This window comes from Ceratina calcarata, unplaced genomic scaffold (assembly GCF_001652005.2).
Source record: "Ceratina calcarata isolate Rehan_Ccalc_2016 unplaced genomic scaffold, ASM165200v1 scaffold90, whole genome shotgun sequence".
Classification (NCBI taxonomy): Eukaryota; Metazoa; Arthropoda; class Insecta; order Hymenoptera; family Apidae; genus Ceratina; species Ceratina calcarata.
Genome location: NW_017180369.1, coordinates 570,627 through 590,450, shown reverse-complemented (window position 1 = coordinate 590,450; position 19,824 = coordinate 570,627). Strand labels below are relative to the sequence as shown.

The window sequence follows — 19,824 nt, the reverse complement described above, 5'->3', positions numbered from 1 at the left end:
TTAATATATCAATATATGATATATCTACGTACACGTGCATACGAATAAGTGTTATGTAAAATGTTAATATATTGTAATGAACGATTGCAATTTTATTAATACAATGATATTTTCGTTCAACCGTTCTTTTTCCTTAATCCCGTTGATCTCCGAGTTACAATAATCATGCTTTTAATCCTATGCATTAATTTCTCGTACGAATTCATTCCTGTAGCATAAAAATTTGTCCTAAAGTCAGGGCAATTTGTATATTACAAAGGAAATAATCGTTTTAAATCATTGATGATGGGTTTAGGCGAACTAGACGAAAAGAGAATTATTGATCAAGGAATTAGGTGATCACCACAGTTCCTATGGATACGAGTCAACAAGGCAAATCGCGATACAAGGGTAGCATTCCGCTAGTAGAATCTACTCTTGCCTAAGTACTGTGCATCGATCATAACTCTGTTCAATTTACTTTGTGATTTAAGAAATTTGATCGAACCGAGAATTGCTGTATATTAAAAGCTTCGAGAAAAAAGCTTTGTCTTGCAATTTTTCATTTAATTCGAATATTCGTAAGATTTCTTCTAATTAAGAATTAGAGGAATCATCTTAAGCTATCATCATGATGGACATGGAGATGAATGCTGGTCTGGACGTAAGTATTTCTATAAAGAAGTATGAAACATCATTGAAGTATCATTCGCGCTACTTCCAAATTGTAACTAAATCTTAAGGATGTATTAACGACNATTTGGAAGAAATTGAAGGGATACCCCTTGGAAAAATCTCGGAAAAATCGAAAATTTTTTTTTGTTGTTTATTATTAGCAATGTTCTTCCGACGTCTAATTTCTTTTTAAAAAATGCGTTTCTAAAGTGCATAAACTTTTGGGATTGACTGTATAGCTAATACATCCTTAATTCCAATTTGATTCCAACGCAGTCTAATAGGAACGTCCGCGCCGAAAAGCTACCGCGTTTCGTTTATTTTTTCAACTTTTACACGTGCAATTGCCATTTGTATAAACTGCATTTGACCATTTCAACGACGGAACTTTTATACCGTCGCAAGTTTCTCGACGGGCAATTAATGATACCACAGAATGGACGACGATAAGACCGAGAGAAGCACGGCGATGCCCGATAAACAGGCCGACGTTGTTATTAAAATTGAATTGTTTCAAGTATCGATAACCTAACCGCGCGACTATGCCCGGTAAGAAATTTGTCAAACGAACGATTATATTTTACAAATTGTTTTCTAACTCCTTCAATCTTACGTCTTCGTATCGTCTGAGACTAATGCGTGAATTGCCAGCACATTTATTCATATATACATCCAGAAAATGTATAACATTTTTAATCTGCAGTGCACATGTCCAGTTAATTTCATGGTTACACAGGAATTTGGAGTTCGAATTCACTTCCGAACGTCAGCATTATTATGCGACTCGCTATTATAACATTCTGACCCGTTCCAGTCGAAAACTATTTACATTTTCAAAGTTCGGTCCATCGCTCAGTTTAAACGTCAAGGATATAATCCAATATAAACCGAGGCCCGATGCAATAACGTAGCATCCGATGAACCTCGAAACTGTGCAATGAGCGCAACGTCTCAGACCACGCGGATCGATCGGTCGTTGTTCGATTCCGGTTACGTCCAAGCCCGGAAGAAAAGAATCTTTCCAACTAATTTCGTGTCACCGCGCATACCGCTCGTTACGTTTAATTAGAATCCTCGTGAAAGCTCGTAAATCGCGTTAAACCTCGCTCGATGCTTTTATCGAGGGCTCCGATCGCGATCAATATCGCGCGGCTAGGTGACGATGATCGTGAACGAACGAGGATAAAAAAAATGGGAGAAGCCTGACACGGCCGGGTGACACGTTTCAGGACGAAGGGAGCGAGAGCAGCGAGCCCAGCTCGGAGGGAAGCTCGGCGAGCAGCACGTTTTGCGACCTCGAGAAGGATTACTCGAAGGTGAGGACCGTTTTTGTTCGGAGGTGGACGATTTCATTAGGGGTGACGTGCCGCCAAAGGGGCGGCTTCTCACTTTTTCCACCGTCCTCCAAACGAGCTCTAATCCTCCCCCGGTGGAGACAAAATCGTACATTCAGTTTTGCCTCATAACAACGAATCGATATTTCCATCAGGTAGAAAATGACAGAGAAATTAGATAAAAGTATGTAATGAAAATTAGTTATAAAATTAAAAATGTACGGAATAGACGAACAAACGCTGTCTATTTATATAATGGCATATAATTATCCTAAAACGATTGTACGATTTTTATTCGTCGTTATTTCCGATAAAAATGAAATGATTCGATTTGTTGATCGATCTGGACGACGACTCCTGACGATAGCAAATATATGCCGCCGTTTGATCAACTAATTATTGGCATCGACGTCGAACCAATTATTTCGTGTTTCAGGTATTGAAAGAAATGAAAGGCAACGAGGAGTTGGCCCCATTCATGAACGAGTACACGAAACTGTACAAGGCTTTGTACGAGGCCCACCGAACGGAAAAAGAATTGGAGGAGAAGCGTGATTCATTACTGGTATAATTAAGACGGTGCCCGTAATTAAAAGCGTGTTCGGAGAAGTTTTAAATACAAAAGAAACTCCGAACTTCGTTCCCCCATTGTTGTTTCTCTTACTGTCTACTTCCTTTTTACTTTTGCCTTAACAAGTTTTTATAAATCTGTTTCATCGTTCGTTAGAACTGTACCAAGTTTAATTACACTCGCGCTGTTGCGCTTTTCAACTTGTTTAATTCGTGTCATTATGATATTTTAACTTTCAACGAAATTCGTATAATTATCATTATTAACTTGTGTATTCGTTTCGAGCTCGACTCGTTCCTCGAGGAATATTTTAATTTTTATTCAAGTACTTATTCATACATCTTTTCCGAGCCCTCGAGACGAACAATTGAATCCTTGGCTTCATGCAAAATTCAATTGTCCCAGACCGAAGTTCTCGAGAACAGGCAAGAGATATACGAGATGAAGCAGAGGATCTCCGACAATAACGAGGAGATCGAGAAGTTGAAACACGAGGTGATGGACGCGATGAAACGTGCGGACGCTGCTCATACGAGGGAGCAGAACGCCCAAGATACGATCGAGAATCTGCGATTGAACGTGCAGCAATTGAGCCAGGAGATCGCCCAGAAGAACAGGCAATTAGCCGCCGGCGAGGAGTAAGTCGTTTCGCCGGGTCTATGTACTGTCCGCGAATATTTTAACCAAGTGGGAATGAGAATATTAACGCGAGACGGCTAGATCAACGATGCCGGAGGGAAAATTCTGAATAAACTGTGCCATCGAATTACTGGGAACAAGTTCTCTGAAAATGGTTATCCTTTTATCGGTGTGGCAGAAAGTGTCCTAAGTGGCATAATTTCAGCAACTACTCTCATCTGCACGCGATCACGCTTTGTCTCCGCGACCCAACGACTGGGCATGCGATCCCGAGGGAACGGGAAAACTGTATCTCCGTTCAGAGAACATGGTCCAGAGTGCAAAGCCGGTCCAAAGCGCAACGGGACCGTAGCTCGTGGCATATATTGGCTCATAAAGATGTTGCGCTTCGTTTCCTTTCGCTCCTGCCGGGACAAAGGGTCGGAAGCTGTCTTTAACTTCCGACCAACCGTCTCGCAAAGGACCAAAGCGCTCGATTGGCCTCCGAGTGCCGCTGGTCTACTCCCGGATTTACCGTTGGTTAATTCTCTCGACGATGCGAAATTCTGTGATCTAATAACTATATCTTAATTACTTGAGAAATTAGGAATTTCCAGATCGATCAATAGGCTCGAATAATTATAATTCTTTTCCCAATCGAAGAGATAATGTCTTATTGGATAAAGAATCGAATATTTACAGCGCCAGTGTGACCAAGCAGAAGGAGAGCCTGATACAAGAGAAGGAGAAGCTGACGAGCGAGGTGGACACTTTGAAACAACGACTTAAGAACATGTCTTTGTACACGGAAGAGCTCGAGAAGAGGACCAGCGTGGCTGGTCATCAGATCGACGAGATGAAAGAGAGCATGGATATGCAATTGAGCGAGATTTCGAGGGAACGACGGGGTAGGCAGAGGGCCGAGGATGACGTTCATCAACTGCAAGAGGAGCTAACGGCAAAAATGACCGATCTCGAGGTGAATCGTGTATCAAATATCGCTCGAATTCATTAATAAGACATAGGAGACTAGATGAAATCGCATACAATTTCTGTATGCACCTCAGTTTATAAAATTTAAAATATGAGCGATTTATTGCATGAGGAAATGTCATGTAATAATTTCAATGTGTAATTAACGTTCTTGATTCAATTCAAACGCCTATTAGTTTTCCGTCTGTCTACACTTCTTCATTTTTCGTTTTACTTCAACAAGTTTGCAGAAACGGTAATAAGATAACAGAGAGCCTATATAGCAGTCGCGATAGCAAGTTTGTTGAACAAAGCTTATCTTCGCAAGATGATCGTACTGTTCGCAGAATACGACTTCGATTTTCGTAGAGCGAAAAGTTCGTGAAACTCGTCGGACAGCTCTGTCGAGATTCGCGATAGCACTCCCGAGAGCGTTCACAATAATTCATACATATAATTTCGCTTATTCTCATTCCGAGACAGAATCAATTTTGAATTCACGTTTCGAACGATCCATGGACACATTTCTGCTATTTAAAGAGACACGAATATATGAAATAAAATAATTTAAACTAAGAGATTGAATCTGCAGGACATAAAATGAATGCAGAGAATGTATAAAAATCTTTTTCTCCGTCGTCAATATATACATCGGTTGAGAATGTTAAATCTGTTTATTTAGACGGCAAACGCAGCTATACAAGCGGCGACTGCGAACGTGATGAAGCTCGAGAGCTTGGTGAAAGAGCAGAGGATTTCGTCCGAGAAGATGCAAAAGGAGATCAACAAGTTGTCGGTAAAAAAAATAAATCTCGAAGGGGACCTCGAAAACGCGAACAATCAGATCGAAGGTTTGGACAAGGAGGTCGCGGAAAAGGATAAGCAACTGAAAGAGGCCAGGCAAACCGTACACAGGTTCCGATACTAATTACTTCGTACTACCGTCGCGACCAAACTGCCAATGATTGACTCCTATGAACGTTTCGTAATTACAAGACACCTAAATCAAATTTCCTCCGCCACTTTTGGCTCCGTGACATGGTCGAGCGATTAAACCGACGACACATGATTTTATAGCAAACCCTCGAATCGTTTTCGAATCGGGAAACTAATTAAGCTCGAATCTGGAGCGTGATCGAAACAAAACGACAACCCTTCGCCCCTTTTGTCTCCCGATTCGCATTATTTCATCTCCGCTAATAAAATATCGGCGTGGTTCGGGACATAATTGATTGCGTCCCGCGAGCTTAACGCGAGAAACATTATTCGCCGGGCTATTCGCGAAATTATATTTGCGGGCCGACGCGATCCAGCCACGGAAAGCGGGGCGCAAATTTATTTTCCATTAAATTTTGCATTACAATGCGTGGTCGATACGTAACGGTACTCCGGGTATAATTGCTATGCAAATTATCACATATTTCTCCGGAGAGACGGACGCACGGGCGGGCGAACGAACGATGGGAAATGTGGTTCGTCGCCGGCGACAAGAATTCCGGCTGTTCTCGTTTCATCGATAAAAACGAATTCCGTTCCAACGAGTTCGAATAAAACGTGTTAATAAAAATATTCGTATCGAAAATTTGCTCGCTGATAAAATACTTATCCCAACGTTTCTCGTTCACGACCGTTTCACTTCTCCAGTCACTCCGCGACAAATTTCTAACTCGTACAACGGAAGTGTTTAATCCGACGATCATTTACAATGACAAACACATTGACTGCGAACGTGATTCGTTGATTTCACTTGCACGTCGGGTTTGGTGTTTCAGATTAAAAGACACGGTAACGAAATGCAGAAACGAGAAGGAATCGATGGCGAAGCGACTGCAGAAGCTAACTCAGGAACGATCCTCGTTGGACCAGCAGCTGACGCAAGCGTTAGTGGATAAGAAAAATGCCGAGCACCAACAAGCCATAGGGCGAAAGCAGCTGGTTGATAAGCAACAAGAAATGGAGATCATCTTGCGCGAGAAGACTATCTTGGCACGTACCAAAGAGACGCTCAACGACCAGTTGAAAAGGATGCAACACGAGATGGTCGTGTGCGAGTACAGCCGTAGAAAGATCGAGCACGAATTGGACAGTTCCATGCAGGACGTCATGGAGATAGAGAAGCAGCTGGAAGCGGTGGAAAAGGAGAGAGACAAGCACAGCTCGACCGCACAGCATTTAGCCCAAGAGGTCAGTTTAAATCATTGATTTGTGTAAAACAACAGAAATGAGAACTATTTGTTTTTCATTTTCAATATAATGAAAGTGTTATCAATCACAATCTCATTCCACCTAATTGTGCCTAATGGCAATTGTTTGGTGGAATTAAAACGTATTGAAAGTAACAGAAGACGGTCGAGTAGTACGAGTCGACGCTTGGTCAGACGAGTCCGGGCGCATAAAGCAAAATGCATTTCGTCGACAATTATGCAAATGAAATCGTACTCTGCCGCATTAATAATTTCCAAATCATATCGATCATTAGGAAATCTAATCAAAATTCGTATCAACGATTCTTAATCAGAACCTATTATTTCATCAGCTCTTAAATCAGGGACTAACTAATGAACTGTGAAAGCTGCTACGACCGTAGCCCCTGAATTTCTCGTGATCGAAAGCGCGTTGCCGGGGTGGAAATCGAAAGCGGCGTGGCAGCGTGCGGGTTACGATAGGATAAGTGGAATTGGTCGGGCGCGTTGCGTAATCGGGCATCTAGCGAGTAGGAACGCGGGTAGACGCCGCCGAGCCGCTGTTAAACATCTATCTAATAATAGGTGTTGATATAGCGTGAGCTGTCAGTCGGGTAGCACGGTAGACGTGTAGCTGAAGGATCGGCGAGCCCGTATAGTTGCTATGTGCACACCCGTCGGCCGAATTGCTCCGACGGATATACGGTCTATACGTGTATCAGCCGGCAGGTGGTAAAGGTACGAGTGCGAGGGTAGAAAACGAATAGGCGTTTCGCGATCAGATGCGTACGATTTCGTTTTCATTTCATTCTAACGACAACGATTGAATTTCAATTTTTCTACCCCCCTGGTGTTTCACTTCTCAAGATTTTCCAGCTCTCCCGAGCTAGACGCTCTTTTTAAAACGTGTACTAATAATGAATTCGCACAAAATTTATATCGTCGTACTTTTTCTATTAAACGTACGGAATTTGATGGACTGGATTTCGTTCGTACGAAGTAGACATCGTCTTAACAGTGGTTCAAGCGGATATATCGTGTGTAACCACACCGTGCATGTACACATGGTCGGAAATTATCCGATGTATGTAACCGGCTCATTTCGCGATTGTACATGAAATTGTAATTAATACTAGATTAGCAGGAGGAACTACACGCTGGCACACATACGATCAATTATCCACGAGAGTACAGAATCTCGTCTAGAAATTCCTCAAGGAGTTTTAAACACCCCTACGTTGTTCGACGCGTGCATTTTTCTACGAGATTACACCATTTTCAAATGAAATATGTCCATAATAAATTCAACGGCACGCCTCTGCGAAAATGTTTGCCCGACATAAACATGTTCCGTGTGTCTCGTCGTTGCGAACTCTGATAATTTTTCTCATATGTCACACGAACGCTTGGACGTGTTCATCGGCCACTTTTACGATAGCCGGTATAATTTGGAAAATATCCCAACTTTCCGACGAACGCGTACGCGATAAAGGCTGGCCGTTACCGAAACGCTTGTCAAGCTAAACTTTCGCCGCCGCTTCCTTGAAAGTGGCCATTATTCACGGACAATGTTTCACGGGTGCAGGCGCGCAAATTACCAAACTAACCAACTATTACGTTCCGACTGGACGCATATGGGTCTCCGTTACTCTCTCGGGCCCATGAAATTGATAGAACGATTCCCCGAACGACCGACTAGTTTTCGCGAATTCCCAATTTCCTTAACGTTCAATTATCACGGTCACCAATCAGATTCTTTGTACAAGTTTAATTGGATAGCGAATTTCTAAATGATAAATGTAAATCTGAGCGAAGGCCCACCCCCGAACTCCCGTAGGATTTGCGCGACTTTTACCCTTTAAGAATAATTTCGATTCATCCTGGCAAACTGTTCTAATTCGGAAATTGTGCGTACGACGGAGACCGCTGAGTCGACTCTGGAAGACGTTCGCGTATAGAAGCGTTAATTATTCGAGCCCGAAACGCGCGACGCAGATACCTAATTTCCATCGGGTCGTATGGAAATGAACCGTGTCGACGATTTGCATGGTTCGCGGACGGTGCCGTGTATCAGGCATAACTTGGCGCCGCCGTACCGTGTTAATAGGTGGAGGACTACATAAACGAGTCGAAGCTGAGGCAGATCGAGATCTCGAATTACAAGAAACGTTTGGCGGAAACCGAGGCCAAGTACCGTCAGCAGCATAATCTGTTCGAGGCATTACGAACCGAGAGGAACACGTGCAGCAAGAGCCTGACCGAGGCGCAGGACGAGATACAGGAGCTGAAAAACAAGCTGAAGGTGCTCACTCATCAGATAGAACAGCTGAAAGAGGATATCGTGACGAAGGAGGGCCAGCTGATCAAAGAGGAGTTCCGTGAGCGATCTTTCACTCAGTTTCTCCCTTGATAACTACTACCTTTCCACGGACATTTCGACCGTGATCATTTCTTAATCGAGTCTTCTGTTGTGGCTTTACGTTACGCCGAGCAATTCCCTGCTCTTTTCATTCTAGATTGCTCTTAACGGTACAATGTAAATTGCTTCGTTTTACGAGTCTAAAAAACGCGGTTCTTCTTCTCTTAAAACCTCGCAAAAAGTATACGACGCAGATACGGTATTCCTTCTTGAGGGCAACTGCAGCTATTACGTCCGTACCACTTTTTCCACGGTCCAAGGAATTCCGTACCGCTCACTCTAATTAAGTAGAATCTTTCTCTAAGGGATCGTCATTTATTCGTTCAGTCCGCAGCAAAGTAGAGAAAGAGAGGGAAGGTGTGAAAGTGGAGTTGCAATCGAGTCGAAAGGAGGTCTCCGATTTGAAACGCGACATAGAGTCGATGAAACAAGAGGAGAAGAGCTTGAGGCAAGTGATCCACCGAGCCGAGGCGGACATCGGCCGGCACAAAAAGGACATTGACAACGTGATGAACGAGAGGGACATTCTCGGGACGCAATTGGTACGCAGAAACGACGAGCTCAGCCTTCAGTACAGCAGGATCAAGGTTTTACACGGGACGCTCCAACGCGGGGAGATTCAGTACAATCAGAGACTGGAGGATATCAGATTGCTCAAGCTCGAGGTGAAGAAATTGAGGACCGAGAAGGCCCTGCTATCAAAGAACATTGCGAACATGAGCGATCTCCGTCAGGAGGTGTTCCACTTGAACCGTGACCTGACGCGGGAGAGGATGAAGGTGATGGCGTTGGAAGAGGAAGTGCAAGCACCCTTGAACATTCATAGGTGGAGGAAATTGGAGGTACCGTTCCTTCTTCCACGAGTTTTTTAATCGACTAATCTGTTTTATTTAGAAATCAGGTTCTAAATGTTCATTAATGCTACAGGGTTCTGATCCGAATACATACGAGTTATTGAAGAAGATTCAGATTCTTCAGAAGCGCGTGATAACGATGGCAGCGAAACTGATCGAGAAGGAGAAAAAGATTAAGGATACCGAGAAATTGTACATGAATATACGTGACATTTTGTCACAGCAGCCCGGGCCTCACGTGGTAGTAGCTCTGAACAAAACGCAAAAAGCTTTGCGCGAGAGGGGACAAAAAATGAAGGTATTAATTATAACTGTGGTACGCGTAGTATCGTGTAATGCACGCGTACAATCATTTAAATTATGCCATTAGTGTCTGCTAGCGGAGCTGAGGATGTATCAGGTCCAGGTGGGCGAGTGCCGGCTCGGTATGGACAGCATGACCATCGAGATGACTCATTTAAAAAAGAGATACTTCACGCAAAAGAAGAAGCTCGACAAATTGAAAGAGGGGAAACCTAAACCAATATGCGAACCTATTCTGCCCGCGGTGGAAAACAGAAATCAAAGACGATTTTGCGGGGGTGGATTTAACAAGGTTACCCCTACGCCTAGGAACGCTTTCACCGTGGGTTCCACGTGCGGATGAGTCAGTTAACGAGTAGAAAAAATTCTTACAAATTTATTCTTATAAAAAAAACAACTGAGAAATTATAAAACGAGTACCCTTCTGTCGAGTGAAATTCTTTCTTGAAGAGAGTTCCAAATTATTTGAATCCGACTCTATACTCTCGCGAGCTTACTCCAGCGTACAAACAGTTAACGAGGAGTGGATGGAGACTCGTTTACCGAGACGACGACACAACGGTGTAATGAAAATATAACAACGTATACTTTGGAGAATTTCTCTTTCTCTTTCTTCCCTCTGTACGTACGTGCCTTTAAACCCGCGAACCTTTGCCCCGTTTGGAACGTCAATATTTGCGCATCACGGGCTAGACGAGGCAAACACGCGCACGGACGATCGTCAGGAGGGCACGCAGAAAGCGAGTAACTCGTTTGTTTCTTTGCCTTCCGCGATGCGTTTTTGTAATGACACGAGATCGCGTAAGAGCGAAGACGAACAGGGAAGACGCTCCTACGGCTTTTCGCCGTCGTCTGCTGTTTGATATTCCAAGATGAAGTTCATTATTCTGATGGAACCGAGAGAGTCGGAAAAATAAGTAAGTACACAGGGACGGCGGAATGTTTGCCTTTGGTAGAGCGATGCTCGTTTTTAAGTGAGTTAGACCAGGGACAGTTTGTTAATGGATTTTATAGATTTTTCTCCAGACCCATCGCCCCTTGCTCGTTCCACGTTATTCTCCCGTAATTCGTTTTGGCTTTGTTTGGATTCGTACGGATTCAAAATTAATCTCTCCCGATGTTTTCATTCCCCTTCCCACGCAATAGTCGTTTCAATCAATATTTATACACACCCTTTCCGTTTCGAAGCTTTTTATAAAAAAACCAGCATAAACGACTTCACGTTTTCTCTCATCCGGACGTCGCCGTTCAATTAAACGTTTACGGATTAATTCGCGTTCTTCGAACGATTCCTCGTCGAATAATAGCACCGAGTGTTCGAGTTCATCGGACGGGATTCGTTCGTCTCTGATTTTTGTATCAGATTGCCTCGCGTGATTCTAATTACGTTCCCCGGAATCTTCCGTACTTTTACGACGGATTCCAAACGCTTCTCCCGCTTTTCCGGTCCAATTTGTGGTTCCAGAGAAGTAATGGCTAAAGCAATTGCATGACCGCAGATGAACGCCACGGCAGCGTTCATTGACGCGTAAATCGATTGCATTCGAACGGACGCCAAATTAATTACAGCCACCGGTAATCGATAACGAGGTATGCCTCTTACCAAGAATGGCAAACGGCTGCATTTATGTCAGCTCCTCCAATGTATAACAATGCCCTCGATCTTTCATTCGTCATTTTATTACGTCGCGATTGAATCTCGTTTGTCAGAAGACGATTGCCCTACTAATTTATATCTAAAACCCGATGTACGATGAGCATAAATATATTCCATGAACAATCGCAAAACTTCTGAGTCGCAAAATGAGTTGAAGGGTCGAAACGTATTCACGTTAGAACGAATCAACTCTTCGATTAAACACGGGAACGCGACGAGGCGAGATATTATTCCGGAAGTTGCGGGCTGATTCGTCGATAAGTTCGGCGCGGACGTTCTTAAGGGCACTCAGGGGGATCGAGCGGATACCGAAGATTCATGCGAACGGTAATATCCTGCCACGAGAGACGTCCCGTTACTAGCCAAGCCGTGGTCGAACCGTAATTTATCCCGAGTCAAAATAGTTGTTTTACGACTCTCACCCTTTCGTCCCTTTCCGATTTTCTACCTCTTTTTTTATCGCGAAATCGAAATTTATACGCGGTCGTGCGACCGCGAAATAATTCTTACGGACATTGGAGAAGAGACCCGGAACGGTGAGATAAAATTTCAGTGAACCTGCTACCTCGAGGTTTATACGGTCCGTTCGAAATGGCGTTATTTAAAAGAATGGTTCGTGCTCAGATATTGAGAAATTCTGTAATTCTACCGAAAACGTAAACGTGCACGTAATAATAAACGGTAACGTGGGATCGCTTAACGAAACGAATTAATTGGAAAAAAGTAATCGACACAATTCCTGATCGTCTGAATAATTACGAACATCCTACGCGTTTCGTAGCTAACGATCGTTGTTCCAATGAACTATAATGATTCCCGTACGGAGATAAATTTAGTTGAACCTGATACGAGCGGATATTGCGATCGTAATTATTGTAAACCGAGTACAACGATAGTATAACAATATCATCGTAATCAGATCGGAACGTCTCTATTCGAAGGAATGATTGAATGCTCATATTGCTTTAAATCTCGTACGCCCATAATTCTTTCATTAAAATTCTCTACAATGGGACAAGAGAATGTAACAATATTCGTGAAATTCAATGGGGACACACGTTAATTGGAAAGTTTAATCGTTCGCAATTAACATGTCGAATAAAGGGAGTTCAAAACATTTAGCGAAACTGCGACCGCCGTAACTTACTGCACGAATTACCAAATTCGAAACCCTGTTTATCCACTGCTACCCGTTTCTATTAACCGACGTTTCAACAATGTTCATATCTCCCACGATAAATCGCTGACTAAAAACAATAAAAGGCACGTTGATCCAGCGATACACGTGTGTATGCATTTACGTTCAATATTATATTTGCAAATCTCTTCCGTCAATTTGCATTAAATCTTTTTGCATCGTTACCGCGACGGATCGTTCAAAGAACGAATAAAAAACAGCTCGCGTAACACGACAGTCGGATCGTTAATCGATCAGCGAGGATTACCCACGTGGACGATGATGCGAACAGACGTGCCACAACATTCTAATTACGTAACTCGTAACAATATATTAGAAACATTTCCCGCGCGTTGATCCGGCTCGCGTATCATGAATGCTCGATTGATGCACGATCACGGCTTGTTTACATAACTCAGCTTTCCATTAACACCGCGTGGCGAGGTGGGAGTCGTGTAATCCGCGGGAGCTCAGGCAACGAAACCGGAACAATTGTCAGAATTATGAGCCCTGTCATCACGCCCGCGCACCGGTTAATTGGTTTAGAGTTTATAGATATGAACGCGCGCGATTTCTAATTCGCTTCTCGTGCCATGGCCACCGCAACAGGCTTACGCGTCTACCCAATGAGTAATGATCAACGGTTGAAACCGGTAATTACAACCTGCTCATCGGTTGCCTACCTCAAATTTTCAAAGTCTGTCGCCGACAGATCGAAGCCAAAGAATTTCACTGACAATCGTGTAAACGAAATCTGTTCAAGATCATTAAACGTGCACAGAAAGAGGTACCGAGCTTTGTAATGCATCACCCATGCAATTCGCATTAATTCAACGACTTTGGGCCGACAGTAATTATCGACTCGACCGAGCTTTTAACTGCTCTGCCGGAATTGTGTCGCTGACCGTTTATTACAACCACTCATTCCCAATTACTACTCTGTTCGCGCATCTTCCTTTGCTTAAATCATTCTATGAACCGCTCGCCGCGTTCAATTGATACGTTTCTACGATCATCTCGAGGAAATCGACAATTCTCATATGTCAACAATTTTATCTAATTTCCCAGCCGTCGAATCGCCACGGAAAATTGATCGAATAAACGACGCGATTCCTTTCTAATTTCCGCGGCCGACGTCCACGCGGTTACAGAAGACCGCATACGAGTTTCAAAGTGACGCTACGCGGTTGGAAAAAAAAAGCTTTGTCATTCGGCTATAGGATTTTTTTGCGTCTTCCACGGGGTAACTCTTATAAATTATCCTTTGTCCCGTTGGGCATCGCGGTGTCGACCCCGTTACCCTCTGCCACGGCTTTTGTGGCTGGTCTCCTCTTTTAATAGAGAAACGTACCAGCTTCTTGCCCGCTCCCTTCCACGTTTTTTTGCCCTACCCAGGAAACGGCGTATTCCACCCTTTTTGTTTGACCCGCGTTTCATTTCCCTCAACCGCCGCGGCCAATTCTCTGCGCGATTATTTAAAACGACTTTTCGCAACCTTTTCTTTACCCCGACGAGCGAAAGAAGTTATCTAGAGATACGATTCGTCAACGCGAGGCTCGGAAGCGAGACAAGGAAGGCAAGATCGTTGAGTGATAACCCGAAATCTGCGTTAAACTTTGAGAGATCGAATCAGACCGTCATCAAACAAAGACTCGTTTTGCTCGTTAAAATCTTAACGACGAGACATTCGACGCGGTCGATTTCTCGATCGAAGGACAAACGCTAATTATTGCCAGACGTACTACGCGTAATTAATTTGGGCCCGAGACTGTAGAACGAATCGCGGGTAATTCTCGGATACCGTTACACGGAAGACCAGGTAAGATAATTATCTTGAGAGAGATAATAGGAATTTATTATTTCGCTTTGACCGGATAATAATTAACGGCACGGTGGGAGCGTATCGCCGACGGAGTAATACCTCCAGGCTCACTTGTAATATTCTACCCGTAATGATAGCGTAAATTGCGCTTTAAGTAATTAATTCACTTCAAATGGAAGGGAATAACTATTTATAGGCCGTATTTCCTGTTCATTTGTATCAGCTTGATGTATTATAGTACAAATCCCCGCGCGCAATAAATCCTTATTAACCTTTTGACGACCGGAATTACGCGGTGAAAGTCTCGTGTAATGTTAAATGCTGCGACAGCAATTTTCATATGAAATTCGAAATAGCTTATTGTCTTATTTGGCGAACAAATAACAGACAGATGAATGGACAATATGATGAAAGGGCATCGGTCATTCTTTACAACTCATACAAACCTGCGAATCTCTTTTTCGCAACTAGAATCTCTGCTATTTCAACTTATAAATATACAAAGAAGACACCGAGTCTCCGCGATAGGTCCTTTATAATAATGTGATCGCAAATATTAACTGAGAAAGAAAGAAGCACGAGAGGGTGCTTTCATAAAAAATGGATCTACTCGAAAGCATTTCGCGACGCAATCTATGCACCTTTCATCATATCAATTTATAAAATGTAACGCTAATGGCGCAAAAATATGCAGCCGATGTATAACGCTTGTGAAGATGGTCCATCGATGACGCTGGAACTCACTGAAATACTTGGGCTTTTGGTTTTGCGCACAACTCTAACGCGATCACCATTTTCGCAACACTAATTGAAAATCAATCAAGGAAGCTACTTGGATAAAAAATAGACATACAAGAACTTGCAACTACTCGCTATAAAACCGATGAATAAAACTAATTTCATGTGAAGCAAACTATAAAAGGGAACGAGCAATGAAAAAAGATAAGCTCTAATTTAATTGAAATATTAAAAAAATGCAAAGAAGAAACGCGTGATCACGGTACGCAACGCTACAATTAAAACGCGACTCTAATTCTAATACAAACAGTGATTTTGATTCGCGACTCTAATGCAACTCGACTGAATAATTTGCAACGCTAAATAGAACCGCGATTGCCCACGACATTACACATAAACAAAACGAGCATAGTGACAAAGTAGTAATTGGATGATTCCGCATTTGGGAAATTATATGAACATAATTTCTGAATGCACAATCATTGATAGTTGCCCTCTTCCGAAGGCGCATATAGCACCGGGCCTCTTCAGCCGTAGCCTCTTCGGCCGAAGCCTCTTCTTTCTTCGGGCTCTTCTGCCCCGACGAGTGACGAAGAACGTCCTGCAAGAGTGGCATTCGAACAATCGACTACGTGAAAACAATCGTTTCACCGTCGATCGGTCGAACGCAAATTTCCAGAAACAGGTTGAACACGGCGAGAAGAAAAAGACGCGATTGAGAACGTGTCAACCTGTCCCGGCCCTACCTGCTTACATGCTAACAGGCGTACCAGAAGTCAATTACCTGCCTGCCTGACCCTCCTGTACATATTTAAGAAAGGCAAAACAGACAAACCAACAGACTCACGCGGTACGACGGTACGTACGGGCTCTCAGATGCTCGGATGCAGAACCCTGCAGGAGCCGTCCCGGGACGACTCCACATCCGAGTTTAACATACAGACAGATTCTTATTGCTGTATAATAATATGCATAAGGATGTATATACAATTATATTATGTTGTATGTATGTATATGTATGATTGTATGCACGTGCAATTTGTATAAGTATGTACGTACCGTTCCCTGTTATCGGCTGGCGAAACTAGCTACTCCAGTGAATTATTATATTCACTTTCTGAATTAAATATTCATCTATTAGATACATTTCTTACGTGTGATCATCTGTCACTTATACGTATTAGAAGAAAATACGTACACTACATGAAATGAACTATAAAAAATATATTGGATTTTTCATCTCTATTTTAATGAAGATAATTGTAATTGTAAATTATAGATTTCTACATATGGAATCTATTCAGAACTCAAGTATTTAAAAATCAAATAAAACATGTCTTCGAGTATTGAGAAATAATAATGAAAAGAGACGTCAAGCATTCAATTACGTCGTGTACGATGGACGAACTAGCCAGCCGGTGCGCTTATAAACTACTAAATACTTAAAAACTACAAAGGATTCATCGCGCTCATCACCTATCACCCACTCAAGTAGCACCTGGGCACGTGAGTGGGATCCTGGCGAATGAACACGGAATATGTACCTGAAAATCCTGATCTAAAAAATGCATGATTATGATATTGCATCAAAATGATCTTCTTCATTTATATATATATTTATTTATTCACTCACAAGATGAAACATATATTGAAGAATAAATAGCAATTGAAATGTTCTATGGGAGATCCCTTCGTCAAAGCGAATGATCTATGTGAAACTTGAAAATAGTTTTCATACTGGAAGCTTTGACTTCGAAATCTACCCCCTATCATCTTCTTGTACGTGAAATGTAATACATTTCATTATGCGGATAATTAGATATTGAAGCATTACTAACGCGAACTCTGCGATATATCATAAGAATATTGCATCTTTAATTAACAAAGGGTTACGATGAATACATCATTTCGTATAAAATATCACGAAATTAGAGAAATAGAATCTAGTTAATAACACATCATGCACCATGCATTAAAAGTTGAGAACGTGTCTTACCATTTAGTACTCCCAAATCAAATCTGAGAATTTTTAATTACACTTCACACGAAGTCAGAGGATATCCAACTTCACCACTAAACCACTACATGGTCAAATGAAATCATGCTGGCCATGCAATTAATAAGTTATTCATTGAAAAATATTTGTATTATTTAATAGGACGTTCGTTCTCAATGTCGTTCTCATTAATGTGAAATAAATCGCGAGTACAAGAAGCTCCTACCTGAGCTGATATATGAATGAAATATCACACAATACAACATAGAAATGTTACTACTCCCGAGCATTTGTAATAATATTATAAATGCTAAGGGTCACCATGCTCGTCAAACAAGTATAAAAATTACAACCAGTCACCCGTGCCGTTTCGGACCTTTCGTCCCGGCATGATGGAATGACTGGAGGAACATAAAAGCATACGACTCACTGGTAAAAACCTTCATTAACGTTCCTTCCACCAGCGAAAAGTTGAGGAATGCCAGGAACCAGCCACCAAGAGTCGTGGGATGCCGGGAAACAGCTACCGAAAGTCGAAAGATGCCAGGAAGCAGCCACCAGGAGTCGAGGAATGCCGGGAAACAGCTACCAAAAGTTGAAAGATGCCGGGAACCAGCTACCGGTCAATCGTTGAAGAAGAAGAATGATGTTAAAGACTGTAATAGACAAGAATAAAGGAACGTTAGTACAAAGCAAGAATACAACACAGAATTTCGAAAGAATGCAGAGCTAGCTTGCAAAAGTACGAGCAATGTATTCCCGGAATGCCCAACAAGTAGCTACACGAACGCGTCGTTGTTAATTGATGTTAATAGCGAAAGTCGAGAGATAATAGTGTACGAACAGTAGTTACACTTACGTAAAGCAATGAATGCGTCGTAATTAGTCGTCTGAACCGGTAACAATTACGTGCGTACAAAATTTATAGATCAAAGTCGAATGCCGGTACGCCGAGATGCGTAGAAGCACTTTACACGAGAAAAAAGCAAATGGCCGACGCTCGAGCCGGAGGAGAGGGGGTCACGTGATCGCGGCTGTGGGAGAGGGATCACGCGAGCGACGCGAAAAGGACTGCGCAGACGACTACCGAGTGGGAATTTTAAATTACGCCGCTCTCGATTTTCACTGCACATCGTATGTAAATTGCATCGAATCGTACCGGAGTATGAATGGAATTGTGCTGACGTCGAAATATAATTTGACGAATGTTCTATTTGTTAATCGGAATTGACAACGAACACATTGAAAATTAATAATGTATTCTATTCGTTTGTTGCGGAAGTATCCTTTCCAAAGCTCTCGCTTTTGCATCGCGAGACGCGAACAGAAGGGAGGGTGTCGATGATACGGGTACGCCGCAAACGCGGGCATGGAAAACCGCGAGCCACCATTCACTGTCAGATTACTCGGCGAATTTGCATGCATTGTTCACCGACGCGGAATCGAAATTTCGTATCGCGCCCGGACGGACGTTGCTTGCCCACAACCGACCGTCTTCCCTCGACCGTATTGTTCCCGAACACGGGTCGCCGTCCGTTCGTTTTCAGTTCGGAAGCTACTTGGTAATCCGTTTTCGTTTCACGCCCCCCTCGGTTATTCCCAATGTATGCACTGCGATTCATGAGTCTTGGGACGTTGAATCGGTTTCAGTGGAATTTTTAAAGCCAACATAATCGCATGAAAAAATAACTTCGTAGTCTAATCCCTTAAAGTACCTCTAAAAGTTGAACCTATCGAGAAAAGGACTGCTTCCTTTCGTTCCTATTAATACTTCATTCGATTCCGCGGTGCTAAGGGAGACGATTCTTTTTTAACGTTACAACTTCCGTTTCGTGGGTGCAGAACAAGTTCTGCGGACGCGTCGACTCTTATTTTCCGTCACACGTTTCGTGTCTTCAAACTTGAAATTGACTTTCGCCGTCGCCGCCCGGGCATCGCGAAGCAAAACGCGTTCCCGAGCAATATTTTGAGAAGTTTCAGTTCCCGGCCGCTGTTGTTCCATTATCTAACTGCTGCCCGTAGAATCGTCGACGAAGTTCGAGGCGTCGATTCCCCGGGAACTTCGTCGAACTTTAACGACCACTGGGAATCGCGCCAAAAAGAAGGAAGAGCTACATTGATTCGTTGCGAGATTATCCGAGACAGCGAGTTCGACAGCTCATCGCTTTTTAAATATTGTGTCAGCTACCGTCCGTCCGGACGGCTGCTAAAGCCGAGCCACTATTTCGACGAACGTAACAGCGAACGCCAGTCGCGGTATCAGGAATTCAAAAAATTCTATTAAAATCCACGCGGACTGGATAACGTTTTAATCAATTTATAATGTATTTTTAAACGAGTAGCAGGGAAGCGGAATCGTAAACAGTTTTTTCAGAGCGTTTCTAGTTTCTAATTCGATCAGAAGAGTTTGCCATCCGAGTTTGTACTCGAAATGAGATCGGAGGAACGATTGAACCGATGATGATTCCGCGTCGAATATTTGATGTGTAACATCATCGCGTCGGTTCGGATAGAAATGCGTCCCGA

General features: G+C 42.8%; 1 protein-coding gene and 1 long non-coding RNA gene across 2 annotated transcripts in view; one reads left to right on the top strand and one right to left on the bottom strand.

The window, feature by feature from the left end:
* LOC113465139 (uncharacterized) overlaps positions 1-18,262 on the bottom strand; it is a 64,203-nt gene extending 45,941 nt beyond the window's left edge. Inside the window, exons 1-2 of the long non-coding RNA XR_003389965.1 lie at positions 18,158-18,262; positions 17,729-17,954 (exon numbers count right to left, since the gene is read on the bottom strand). This is a non-coding gene — a long non-coding RNA (uncharacterized LOC113465139). The remainder of the gene's footprint in view (positions 1-17,728; positions 17,955-18,157) is intronic.
* On the top strand, positions 577-10,448 carry LOC108631430 (cilia- and flagella-associated protein 58). The gene is made up of 11 exons (XM_026818922.1): positions 577-643; positions 1,884-1,970; positions 2,425-2,553; positions 2,965-3,197; positions 3,880-4,156; positions 4,832-5,064; positions 5,922-6,333; positions 8,440-8,710; positions 9,079-9,593; positions 9,679-9,903; positions 9,976-10,448. The coding sequence occupies exons 1-11, from the start codon at positions 611-613 to the stop codon at positions 10,249-10,251; spliced, it is 2,691 nt and encodes an 896-aa protein (XP_026674723.1). The 5' UTR covers positions 577-610; the 3' UTR covers positions 10,252-10,448.
* Positions 18,263-19,824: the final 1,562 nt, after the last annotated feature.

Bases quoted from the DNA above. Each gene is read 5' to 3' on its own strand.
- LOC108631430 (XM_026818922.1), top strand. From the start codon at position 611: ATGATGGACATGGAGATGAATGCTGGTCTGGAC. The intron at 2,554-2,964 runs GTATAATTAAGA...CAATTGTCCCAG, and splicing joins AGAAGCGTGATTCATTACTG to ACCGAAGTTCTCGAGAACAG. The intron at 9,594-9,678 runs GTACCGTTCCTT...TTAATGCTACAG, and splicing joins ATAGGTGGAGGAAATTGGAG to GGTTCTGATCCGAATACATA.